Source organism: Hirundo rustica, chromosome 11, assembly GCF_015227805.2.
Source record: "Hirundo rustica isolate bHirRus1 chromosome 11, bHirRus1.pri.v3, whole genome shotgun sequence".
Taxonomy (NCBI): Eukaryota; Metazoa; Chordata; class Aves; order Passeriformes; family Hirundinidae; genus Hirundo; species Hirundo rustica.
In genome coordinates, this window is record NC_053460.1 from 4,720,953 (window position 1) to 4,734,043 (window position 13,091).

The following is a 13,091-nucleotide window of genomic DNA, read 5'->3' on the forward strand; positions in this document are numbered from 1 at the left end:
TTACCCCAGCACAAATAATTATAGTAAAAAACGGCATTACCCACTAATAGTCCCAAGAGATTACTTGCAATAATACGTTGCAATATTCAGTAAATGACACAAGTGGCACTTCTGTCATTTGTAGTGCCAGCACATATAAACTGCTCCCTGTGTTTCTCATGCAGGTGGAAGCCAGCAACACTCTGAAACATGTCAGTGCCTCCTTGCTCGCTGTAAACATGGAGCACAGCAGAGATGATCAGGAGTTAAAGGAAGCAGCCAACTATCTGTTTAATGCAGTGAGCAATGTTCTTAAAGCTTCTGTAGAAATCAGAGCTGCGAACACTTCAATGCCAGAGGCAGAACAGGTGATTTAGATTTGGTCGAGTTTGTACTGTACTGTGTGTGAGTATTTGTTTGCTTTGGGAGGTTTTTAAAATCTCTGGTCCCTCCTGTATTTTAATTGGCACTGGGAAGGGTTCATTGTGGCACCATGATGGACTTGAATATCAGAGGGGATTTCTCCCCAGTTAGATATGTTAGATTGAATGTCTGGTAATGAAGATGATAGAGACCTCGTAAGATTTGTTACATTGAGGGCTGAACAGGACAGAGAACACTGCATCAGCTCTAACCTCCGATTGATGACAAGCACATTTTTTCAGATTTGCTTCTATCCCCTCCTTTTGCCCTATAATTCAAGGAAGCCACAGGTATTAAATATTCATGATTGCTGCCACTACTTCACAGCTTGAACCAGCTCTGGTTGCTGCTTACACTTTTGTAGAAAGCTCTGATTATCTGTTCAGAAAGACACAGCATATTTATTTTGTCCTACCCTTTCCTATTTATATGTGAATTTTCATAACTAACTCTGTGAGTTTCCTGGGCTGAACATACTTTATCATACTTCATACTTTATCATACTTCATCACTGCAAGGGAGTAGGGATGAAATAAATCTAACCTGAGAGAAAAGATTATGAACTGGACAAGTTCCCCAACAACAACCCATTCATAATACACAATTGATATGTAATTAGGTCTTGCTTTTCCAAGTAACTAAACACTAACATCTGCAGATAAGGGCATTAATACACAAAAGTACATGAATATATTAATTGTAATTTCAATGTGTAGAAGTTATAAATACTGCAATCTAGAAGTAAAATTTGTAAGGCATTTTTTTTTCTGTCTGTAATGTTTCAAAGAAAATTACAGAAACTGAATTGCAATAGAATAACTTTCTCTGAGATTAGGAAGCTCATAACCAAGTTTGTCAGTTTATTAAGACACCAAAATTAAATGGAAGCAAAGACAAATAATGAGCAGCTTGATGAACCTGTGTACCTTTGTTCTAAGTTTACTCCTCCAATCCTTTTCCAGAGTTCAGTGTCAGACCAGCTCCTGAGTACAGTTGAAAATCTTCAGAGTGCCCTTTTGTTTGGGAAGGCACCGGGTGATGAGCCAACAGTCGTCACCTCTCCCTCTGCCACAATGTATATGCACAGGTAACAGCTGCAGTGTCCTCCACTGAAGCTTCTGAGAGCTACAAATATTAATGCCATTGTGCTTAAACAGAATGTTTGCAACTAACAAAATATTGTAGCATAATGACAATTTCAATAGTGAAACAAAGCTGTTGTTGGTGACTGGTAGTAAGAACATCTTGGACCCCAGGAACATCACCTCAGAAATTCCCATGCTGTGTGTTCTTTAACCAGCAGAGAATTTACTACTATTTCCTGAATGAGGCAGTAGTCACTTACTTTTGCAATTCTGTAGAAAACTCATGTCACGCCAGCTAAGGGCTTCTTTTCTTTTCCAAGTTGCCAACAATGACATGTTATATGGAACTGTACCCAGCTTGGCAGAAGCAAATATAATGCTGAGAGGCCTGATAAGCATTCTCCATTCCCTATAATCATCCCTAAATTGTTCCCTGAGAGCCTGGTTTACATCCACATCAACCTGTGCATTCAAATCAAGAGCATGTTCACACAGAAACCAAGTCTTACAAATAAGTACACCTTGGTAGAATTTCCTCTCCAGATATGCCAGTTCCAACCCTTTTTTTATGATTCTGTGGTAGCATTATGTGGAGTACTGCATCAGGGACAGATTCTTTTATGAAGTATTTACTGGCAGAAATAGTTTTGCAACTAAGTTATACTCATGAAGAGAGAAAGTTTTCTCTGTATATATGAAGTCCATGCTATTGATGTTTTGTTTTTTTCTTTTATTATTTTTTTTCTCTTTTATCCTGCTTTGCTTATGCCCAACCCTAACTGGACAGATTACAAACAGAAAACATGGATAGCACATTCATTACCATCTCCAATTCCAGCTCTGCCAGCTTTACTCTCCCACCTGCTTCCTCTCTCAATGTTTCAGGAGTTGATGGTGAAACAGTGGATATAAGGGCAAGTAAACAGCTTTTATCTAACTCTATCTGAGCTTATCTAACTCTACCTTCCTGATCTAATGGTTTTAGAATTGTTTATCCTCTCACAATGAACACACGAGCACACGTCGTTCCTCCTGTCATGCCAAGAAAATAATTTGAAAGTACTGGTCAGAGAAGCTTTCTTTTATCTTAATTGCATGAAGTTGGTTCTGAATTCTTAAATTCCCCATCCCATCAGACCCTTCCATTCACACCTGCATGGCAGGAGCAGGCAATGGAATGAATCAGTACCTAAAAATCTCTTTGCTGTTTGTTTACATCTTATGCTTTGAGGAGGATGCAACAGCTAAAAGTCCATATCACATTCAAACTAACCTATAGCAGCCTTCTTTTATCTTCTTTCATCTTTCAGCCTTCATTCAGGTGCAAGAAACATCTGAGTGTGGGGCACTCAGATCCTGCAGGAGACAAATGTGCTGATGCTAGCATGTCCCCCATCTGAATTAGGATGTGGTTTTTCCCTCAGAGCAATATAGATTGCATATAATTGTCATATTTTCTTCAAATTTTCTGAAGATATCTCTCTGGTTGATTTGACCCTCTCAGGAGACCCCTAAAATACCTGCAAACTTTTTTTTTTTTTAATTGCACCTTTTCCAACTCTATCAAAAAGGTGTCACAATATATGGAAACAATAAAAATTGCTGTACACGTTTCAGAATTAAAATCACTTCCAAGATTTATAGACCCACCTTAGAGATAAGGTAGAGTCTCATTTAAATTTGGATGCAGACTTCTTGGAAGTTGATTTCTATTTGGGTCTGAGCTCAATCTTTCACTATTCAGCAATTCAGAGTGTGAATAAAATGAAATATTGACGATAGCCCAGTTGTCTGACTGTTAATGTCTTCTAACAGATGGTGAGCTTTGCCATGAATCCCTTTTTCTCCAGTGATGGCAGTTTTGACATCAGTGGAACAGTGGGAGGTCTAAGTCTAACTGGTCTGGATGGTTTGATTATACCAGTCAGCAACCTCAAAGAGAACATTGAGGTAAATCTGCTATTTCCTCTCTCACCCCCTCTTCCCATTTTTTTCCCTTTCTCCATTATCCAACTGTCATTTGTTATCAATTGTGAGGTGAACACAAATACTGGTAGCGTTTATTAGATTAGACAGTGGGTTGATGCTTCCATCACAACTGTAGTCATAATGGAAGGATTTGTGTGATGTGGTGAATGAAATAACAAACAGTCTTTTCTTGAAAAGGAGACATTTTATTCTTCCTTTAAATGAATGTAAGAATGCTAATGGTTGTGGAAATAGATTCCAGATTACAGTTGTCCCAAAGGACAACATGAAGTTTGATTTCATCATCCAAACACTATATTTATTGTACTGCTTTTTGGCCTCCTAGCCCATGTACCAACTGACATCTAAATCATTCATTCATGCACTTCATGCAGCCAATGTCTCAGTCATAATCACAGTTCTCAGTTCAGAAATGCACTACGGGTCATAGGCTTGAAGATGAGGCTACACAGATTTCAAATTAACTTTTCAGAGGTTAGTTGACAGAATCAAGAAAATTACTTTGAAAGTGATATTTTTGCTGGCCATGCTTTCCTGATGTTATGAAAAAAGATAATCTAGCATGCTGAGAAGAAAAATGCTTTTCTGTATTTAAACCTGACTTTCTGTTTAAAAACAGATCATGTTACCGAGGCTTTCAGCAACTCAGGAAGATAAGATTCTGTTGAATCTGGGCAATTATAGCACTTTTCAAGTCAATGTTACCTCAGAAAACACATCTATAGTGATCCACCTGGAATCTGAACATGACATTCCACTAATACTTTACTTGGGGTATGGTTATCACCCAAATGAAACCAACTATGATATGAAAAATCATCTGTTCTATAAGAAAACTTCTGGAGGTAAGATAAGTGGTTAGTGACCCATGAAGTTGCAGAGTGAGCCTTGACCATGAGTTCAGGTGTCTAGCTGGAAAGAAACCTCATGCTTCAAAGTTCCAGTCTCTAGAATAATGTGTTCATTAGCAAGATCAAATATTGGGATGATTTGATTTATGTGTTGCCAAGAATGATTTCATGCCTGTTTCTTTTATGTATTACATGCAATACAGCTGCAAAATTCTGAATTAGCCTTTCTGTATATATATTGAAACTAAAATATTTATGTTCAAGGTGAGACAAACAGCTGGGTTCTCAGCCCAGAAGAACTAATTTTTGGAGAGGGAACCTACTATTTCATGGTTTTACAAGATATGGGAATGGATTCCACAGTCTACAGTGGGCTAATTATAAATGCCACTTGCTTTGCATCCCGCTGTGTATTTTGGGATGAGCACCAAGGAGGCTGGAACAGCTATGGGTGTCACGTAAGTAGAGCAAAACAAAACAAAGTGTCTGTAACACACTTCAAAGCCAGCCCTTATAACCACCATCATGTGGTAACTGACTCCATAAAACAAAGTCATTCTGAGATGTTTTAATAAACTCAAGAGGTTTAGTCATATTGAACTAACCTTTAAACAACATTCCTATTTCTATTTCTTGGGATGAACTTCTATGTAAGAAGAAATGGAACCATTCTGACAAGGCCATAATATATTGTAATGCCCATTACTGGTTAGGTGTTAGAATTAATATTCCTTATTGGAACTTGAAAAATTTGATGTGCAGCAGTTCTCTACACTAATTTACCAATTTCAGCACTGTCTTTTTGTTTGCTTGGTAAGTCATCAAATACTTTGAAGCCAGATGTTTTATCAGGAATCTTTCCTGGGTTTCAGGTAGGACCAAAAACAAATCCTAGCAGCACACAGTGCCTCTGCAACCATCTGACCTTCTTTGCGAGCTCCTTCCTTGTCATACCCAACGCCATAGATGTCAGCAAAACAGCACAGATGTTTGGTACATTCGTGGACAATCCTGTGGTGGTGACAACTGTAGGATGCATCTTTCTGATATATGTGCTTGTAGTTATTTGGGCTCGAAGGAAAGACATCCAGGATGATGCCAAAGTAAGTGCCCAACCAATAAAATCAATGTATTCAGGCCAATTCCCACCATGCCTAGCCTGTTTTAATAGGAAATCTTTAATCAGTCCTACTCCTTTCCCTGTAACTCACTGTTTACTGGTAAGTAAACACTCTTCACAAGATCACAAATTCCTACTCATAGCTTTCAGGAATCTGTACTTACAGGACAGCTAACACGCTGCTCGTGTTGTGTGGTTCTGCAGGTGAAAATCACAGTCCTGGAAGACAATGACCCCTTTGCTCGGTACCGTTACCTTGTGACAGTTTTCACAGGACACCGCCGTGGCGCAGCCACAACCTCCAAGGTATCAGTGGCACTGTGTGTGAGAAGAGTTTATTTGCTTAGAGAATTGGATGAATAATGGAGCACCTGAGGCTTTTAAACAGGACAGCTCAAATGCACTGTCTGAGCCAGAAAGCCCTTGGGTTTGATGAAAGAAGAAATAAACACACATAGGATCGAGATGTGCAAATCTTCATTTTGCCTTTTTGTTTTCCAGGTGACTCTCACCCTCTATGGACTGGATGGAGAGAGTGAGCCCCACCATCTAAATGATCCTGATACACCAGTCTTTGAGCGTGGTGGAGTGGATGTTTTCCTCCTCTGTACCTTCTTCCCTCTTGGGGAACTGCAGAGTATTAGATTGTGGCATGATAATTCAGGGGACAGTCCATCCTGGTAAGTGGACATCTAGAGATGTTGGGAAGTAAAAATCTACAAATATTTTTTTATAATGACAACAGCTTTCCCTTTCTAGCACTTGAAAATTATCCTTTCTGCAGTTCTAGAAAGAAAAGAAGTGTTAGATTCTAGTTTTTGCAACGAAATAGACCAAACCGTAGCCTAAACTGTAGGACCAAGAGTGCTTCCCATATCCCACGTCCAGTAAAGGGTGGGATATGTCCTGTGCCTTACAGTTTAGTCACCCTAAGAAGCTGAAGGCCAGAGTTTGTCCTCCACAGTTTTGTTGAGCTCTGGATTTTACACACTCAGTGACATGTGACTGTGCCTTGTGTGTTTTTCCAACAGGTATGTGAATCGAGTATTAGTCCATGATCTGGCATGGGATCAGAAGTGGTATTTCCTCTGTAACTCCTGGCTAGCCATTGATATTGGAGAATGTGTCCTAGATAAAGTGTTCCCAGTAGCAACAGAACAGGACATGAAGCAGTTCAGGTATCTCCTATTTCATGGATTTTTTTACTCTTCTTCTCTTCTCTTTACTGACTTCTTCAGCAGTCAGTCCGGAAAAACACACTTGAAAACAACAGACCAAAGCCCTAGAAAAAAAAGAAATCAAGGAAGGTCTTTCCACTGTCCTTAAAGGGCTCTGAACAAGGGAGAGAGGGAGGATGGTTACATAAATCTAATCATTACCCTAACAGTAGTACCATACTGAAAATATTGGTGCTAAAGAAGAATAGCCTGACAAACCTACAGAAACCTAAACATCTTCTCTTAGGTGTAATTTTCTTAAAACTTTAAATAAGAACTATTCACTGTCCCTCTATTCTGTGGCCAAAAGGAAAGGACATAAGTAGTTATGACCATTCCATGCAAATCAAACCATGATATTTGTTAATTTCTGCTAGTTATTACTTCTGCTGATAGTGCCTAGAAGCATGAACAGGTTGGGACCCTGAACTAGGGCTTTGTTCTTCCCTCTCCTTTCTAGATACCCATTTGATTTCCCTCTTCTCCTTCCCAGCAATCTGTTTTTCATGAGAACCTCCAAGGGTTTCCAGGATGGACACATCTGGTACTCGGTTTTCAGCCGCTCCCCACGAAGCTCCTTCACGCGAGCCCAGCGTGTGTCCTGTTGCTTCTCGCTGCTCCTCTGCACCATGCTGACCAGCATCATGTTCTGGGGTGTGCCAAAGGATCCTGCTGAGCAGAAAATGGATTTGGGTAACAATTCTCATCATTGCTCGGGCAGGCAAATAGCGAGACAGCAGAGTCTGGAAGCAAGAGTTGAATAAATGGGTTTTTTCACAAGAGAAAATCTTGCTGGTTTATTTTGCCTGGGGTTATTTTTCCTTCTCTCCTCTGTTTGACCTTGACAGGTAAGATCGAGTTCACATGGCAGGAAGTGATGATTGGCTTTGAGAGCTCTCTCCTCATGTTCCCCATCAACCTGCTCATTGTGCAGATCTTCAGGAACGTACGACCCCGGCCAGCCCAGCAGAGCAGAGAGAAGAAGCCGGGAAGGAATGGCCAAGTGTCCCCAGGCCTGCATCCCACCCCAGGGGTCACCCAGGCTGCCTCTCTCACTCCAGAGGCTGTGACAGAGGCAAGTCCCAGCGCGTCCTGCACTGCCCTCTGCTGCCACACAATACCGGCTTCCCCAGCTCCACAAATTTCCCTGTTCCGATGCCCCTCAGCCTGTCTGAAGAGAAAAGCCAGTTATCACTGGTGCGAAGCATTCATTTGCCCACCTAAATCCAATCCTACATGACGGTCTGCCTTTGTACATCCCAGCCCTTGCACAGTTGTTGTGTGTGACCCAATCACTGTGTTCAGGAGTTGAAGCAAACACCAAGTAAGACAGTGAAGATAAAAGGTATCATGGACCACATCTTTCTCAGCTTAGGTCCTCAGGCAGAAATTTCAACCCTGAAAGCTGCCTTGCTGAATTCACTGAAATCTTCCTGTCACATCCAGCACTATGTGGATGTGCTATTCTTATCCATTCTGGAGATTTTAGCAGTTGGTGCAGCTCCCAGCCAGCGGTTCTGTCAGATCACATCAGCTTAAGACATTGCAGCCAGTCACTGCTGTGTTGCTGCTCTCTTTCCTAGGATGTAAGAAGAATTGCCAACTCACTCTTTAAAGCCCTGAAGACTCCATCTCTCACCTCAGCACCAGACCTTGAAAAATCAACTAATATCAACACACTCCTGTCATTGATTGAGGATGTCATCTGTCAGCAGAACAGAGCTGGGCAAAGGTTTTATGATGAGAGCAAGAAGGATGGACCTATAACTGTCACATTGGATGCTATGGATATCCAAGGTAAATAATACACCGTGAAATGCCTGCTCAAACCCTTGCAATGAAAATGATGATAGCACTGGATGTGATAACCCAAGATGTTATTACATTCTGACTCAAAGGCAACAACAGAATCACAGACTCACAGAATAGCTGAGGTTAGAAGGGATCTCTGGATCCCAGTGTGCTGCTCAGAGCAGGGTCAGTGTGCGTAGGACTGCCCAAGATCAAATCACTCAGATACTGCATGTCCCCAAGGGTGAAGACTCCACAAATTCTCTGAGCAACATACTCTAGTGTCCAATATAGATATTTTTTCTTATGTTCACAAATTTCCCATGTTTTAAGATGCTCCCATTGGTTCTTGTTCTTTCACTGCACCACTGAGCACCCAACTAAGTAAAGACAACTGTGAAATCTCTGTTTCTTATGCTGTAAAATCAAATGTTTGCTACCAGTCTGGCTTGGGAGCTGGATCAGCATCTACAAATGAAAAGACTCACAGATATAAATTGTTTCACGAACTCTTTGACCTGTCCTTTTTTTTTTTTTTTTCCTTCTTCTTGGCCTTGTTCTCTTGTTTCTTTCAGTCTGGCTCTAAACTAACAAGAATATATGAATAAACAATCTCACTGATTTCATTAAGACTCACATTCGGCTTTTCCAAGGAGTCTTCCAAGCTACTAATTGCACAAGTCCACCATGAACAAATTAACAGTTGATCTGATCTATTAAGCTTTTTAGAACTGCTGTTTAACTCTGTTGCCTTCTGGAAAAAGTTCCAGGCCATTCCAGCAGAAGAGCATTAAGCTCTAGTGCTAAAGCTGCTTTAACAAGTCCCTTCAAATGTTAGTCTTCATCATACCCATGATCTTTAGCTACAGTTCTACCACCCTTTGTATTGAAAAGTGTTTAAATCTGGGACTACTTCTTTTCTCAATAAACAAATAAATAATTAAGCAATTCTTTGCCTGCAGAAAAAACAAGAAGTCCAACTCCAGAGAAAAGAATTTGTGACCAGCTGAAATACAGTGATTATCGTTGCTGCTTGTACATGCAACTCCAGCATGTAGAGATGGAGCTGGAATTACTGGGGGCCCATAAATTTCAGATGCCTCAGAGTTACACACAAGCTGTTTGTCAGGTTCAGCATATGAAGAACGTCCTGGAGAATCAAATCTGCTCATCAGCATCCATCAGTGAGGGGTAACCCAGTTCTCATTCTCAGGATAAGTAAATTCGGGTCATGAATTCAAAATTGGACAGGATGACAGAGCCCAAATAATTACTGCTTACCATGTGCTAGATAACTATTATTACATCTGTGAAAATAAGGGTTACTATTATATCACTGCAGGAGCTGCAAAGAAATTTCCATGCACTGTGAACTGCACACAAAGGCAATAATGACAGATCACTGCTGTTTGTCATTTTTGCCTCCACAGTGGAAAGCTACAATACAGTTCCATATGATAGTAAAGGACTGGGATAATCACCCAGCTCCAAAGTCACAGAAGTCTCTTAAAATATATGGATAAAGAAAAAATAATAAGAAGACAAAAATAGTTCAGTGAAATATGATAATTAAGTTGAAAGTATTGAAAACAATTGCACTAATTATGTCACTTGGACATTATGGTGATCACAAGAGATGCATTCAGCAGCTTTAATGCACTCACAGCTTTGTCAATAATTCTGCTGGAGATTCAATTATGCATGAACTGAGGAGTAAATAAGCCCATCACATTTATTTTGATTTTAGCTGATGTCTGCACACTTCCTCGTTATTTTTTCTCACTGTACTTTTTGGTATCTGTATATCCTATATATTAATCTATCCTGCATTAATTAAAAGAATATTTTGATTTTATATCGGAAGAGGTTGCCTATTCCCAGTGAACCTGATGACTGCGATTTTGGTTCCTGTTCCATCGCTGACCAAATTTTTTCTCTTCTGGTTGACTCTCAAGGTGGTCCCATACTCCATACCTGTCCAGTGATGACAAGAAAAGTTCTTCTCCCAGAGGGCTGCCCTGGTGGTTTGTGTTCATTGCTTGGTTCCTTGTGGCAGCCACCAGCGGTGTGTCCGGGTTCTTTACCATGCTCTACGGACTCCATTATGGCAAGGAGAACTCCATCAAGTGGCTCATCTCCATGGTCATCTCCTTCTTGGAAAGTCTTTTCATCACACAACCCTTAAAGGTGAGAGCCTCAGAAATACAACCACTGGCCAAGATGAACTCACCTGCTGCCATTGCAGGAAGACAATGTAATATGTTCCAAAGAGCTACAGGATTTAGGATACAAAATGAGAAACCTTTACCCTCGAAACAAGAGCTGCCAGGTGATTTACAGAGTTCTGTTGGGTTTTGGTGACATTAACCCCATTGGTTCCATCTCTCCTGCTTTGTCAGGGTTTAAGGAGGTGTCTGACTAGTGAGGATGTGTTGCAAAATCAGTTTTTTAGCTGGACAAACCCCAGCACTGTGCACTGTTTTCTTGTTTATGGGCTTCAGCTGCATGAGTTCAACAAACCCAGAGTTCAGTTGTTTTCCTTGGGTGCCTGGATCCAAAGGGATCCAGGTCAAAGCCAAAGGTTTCTTTATATGAAATGGGAATTTGGTGAGTCTATTGCTGATTCTTTCCAGGTGCTGGGATTTGCTGCTTTTTTTGCTCTGGTTCTGAAGAAGGTGGAACATGAGGATGAAGAAAATACAGCTATTGATGGGCCTTTATCTGCACCAGGTAACTGCTAGTGAAGTTAAAAATTGTTAAAGAAAGTGCAGAATTCTCCAAGATTTTGGAGTGCTTTATGAATGAATATGTGACTAAGCTCAACTGGCTTGCAACAAAACCTGTAACTATTACACAGCTTAGTGAAAATAAATAAGTGAATAAGTGACCAGTAAAAAAATGCATCCTCCATTAGACTGGCAGCTCTTTATCTGACAAGCATAACTAAAACTTCTCACAAAGAAATTTCCCACACCCTTTAAGCCCTATATGGATATTCTCAGGTTACATACTTTTCCACAGCCACAATTATCTGTATTATTCCCCTAAACTGCACAGTGGTTTCTGCAGTCATAATCATATCTAAATAAAGCCTTCACTAGCACACAGGAATCCTGGGGCACAACAATATTATCTGATCTACACCTTTCCCCCTGCTCAGCCTCAGGATGTGGATACAGCACCTTCTGAGATGCTCAGCCTAGAGAGAGACACCTGGACCACACCTGGTCCTAAACCCAACACAGTTTTTGTGAGTTCCTTCCCTCCCCACTCTTTGCCTTTCAATTGCTGTAATAATTATTTCAATCACATGCTCTATATTCCTGAGAGAAAGCATTAAATAGAAAGGTTTCCTTAGAAAGTTCAAACAAAAAGCAGGACTTGGATGATCAATTGAATAATGCCAGGGTTCATTGCTCTCCCTCGCAGGTGATTCACGCCCTCTCTTTGGGGTCCGAAGGGACAGTAGGAGCAATATTTACCGGCCACCTCCTGCTGCTGATGTGGAGAAAATGAAAATCAGCTGCATGAAGGAGCAGAAAGCATTTGCCCTCATCAGAGAAATCCTGGGTATTACGCATATGTAGATTATCTTGTTTTATTCAGTAATACTCATCAGGAATTTTACGCCAGTGAAAATATTGTTCTCTTGGGTGACAAAGTTTTGGCATATCTTCAGCTTTCTGCCAGCCATTATGATGTAGAGACAGGCTGTTCCACGGCAGCTGAAGCTGCAGGGAGGTGGGAATGTTAGCTGGAGATAAAAATGTGGCTAAGGCTTCATTTTATGGTAAAGAAACACATCACAAACACCAGAGATTAAAGGGAAACAAAGGATAAGAGGAGGACGACAACAGTTAAATAAAGTTGAAATCAAAGAGTGGATGGAGGCCATCTTTCTAAAAGCAGATACTATCTATAGATAATGATTTATGCCCCTGTTTTATTTCCTCTAAAATCAATGGAAAAAAAAAAAAAAAAAAAAAAAAAAATTACCTCAACTTCACTTGGAACAAAGTTAGACTACTCATTTTATTTGGAGCTGCCATGACTACTTCTATTCAGCCTCCCCACTTATCTTCTTGACTGCTACTCATATTCCAAGGGTGAAACACGCAAACTGCAGCCCATTGAAGCAGCTTGGGTGCATTCATTAGCACTGGTCACTCAGAGTCTACAAAGCACCTCCTTGGCCTAATAGATGCTGACAGCAGTAATCATTCATGCAATCTATTTTAAACAGCATTGTTAATTCAGAGCTCACATGTGCTGTCTCTTCCTGTTTTTTTCCAGCCTATCTGGGGTTTTTATGGATGCTGTTACTCGTTGCCTATGGACAGAGAGATCCAAATTCCTACTATTTAAACAAACACATTGAGGACAGTTTTACAGATGGATTCCGCGATGTCTACAGTTACCAGGATTTTTTCACGTGGGCGAACACTACTTTACTCAAAAATCTTTATGGATCGTATAAAGGTGCAGAGTCACATTGTTTCCCTTCAGCTTGCCAGATTCTGAGACATAATTTTTAATACTTAACTCTAACTTGCATATTTGAGTGGAGAAAGGGACTGTGAAGCTAGCAAGGAATCTTATAATATGAATACCAGTGGATAACAAAACCCCACAGTTT

The 13,091-nt window shown here is 40.5% G+C and overlaps 1 protein-coding gene across 1 annotated transcript in view; it reads left to right on the forward strand.

Annotated features, from left to right (window-relative positions):
* Window positions 1-13,091, forward strand: part of LOC120757916 (polycystin-1-like protein 2) — a 35,786-nt gene that overhangs the window by 15,789 nt on the left and 6,906 nt on the right. Inside the window, exons 18-35 of the mRNA XM_058422138.1 lie at window positions 165-347; window positions 1,365-1,489; window positions 2,275-2,401; window positions 3,303-3,437; window positions 4,096-4,321; window positions 4,592-4,785; window positions 5,200-5,430; window positions 5,652-5,753; window positions 5,949-6,127; window positions 6,479-6,625; window positions 7,158-7,357; window positions 7,513-7,739; window positions 8,248-8,461; window positions 9,418-9,612; window positions 10,404-10,642; window positions 11,089-11,185; window positions 11,885-12,025; window positions 12,749-12,934. Coding sequence (XP_058278121.1) covers window positions 165-347; window positions 1,365-1,489; window positions 2,275-2,401; window positions 3,303-3,437; window positions 4,096-4,321; window positions 4,592-4,785; window positions 5,200-5,430; window positions 5,652-5,753; window positions 5,949-6,127; window positions 6,479-6,625; window positions 7,158-7,357; window positions 7,513-7,739; window positions 8,248-8,461; window positions 9,418-9,612; window positions 10,404-10,642; window positions 11,089-11,185; window positions 11,885-12,025; window positions 12,749-12,934 — 3,148 coding nt within the window. The remainder of the gene's footprint in view (window positions 1-164; window positions 348-1,364; window positions 1,490-2,274; window positions 2,402-3,302; window positions 3,438-4,095; window positions 4,322-4,591; window positions 4,786-5,199; window positions 5,431-5,651; window positions 5,754-5,948; window positions 6,128-6,478; window positions 6,626-7,157; window positions 7,358-7,512; window positions 7,740-8,247; window positions 8,462-9,417; window positions 9,613-10,403; window positions 10,643-11,088; window positions 11,186-11,884; window positions 12,026-12,748; window positions 12,935-13,091) is intronic.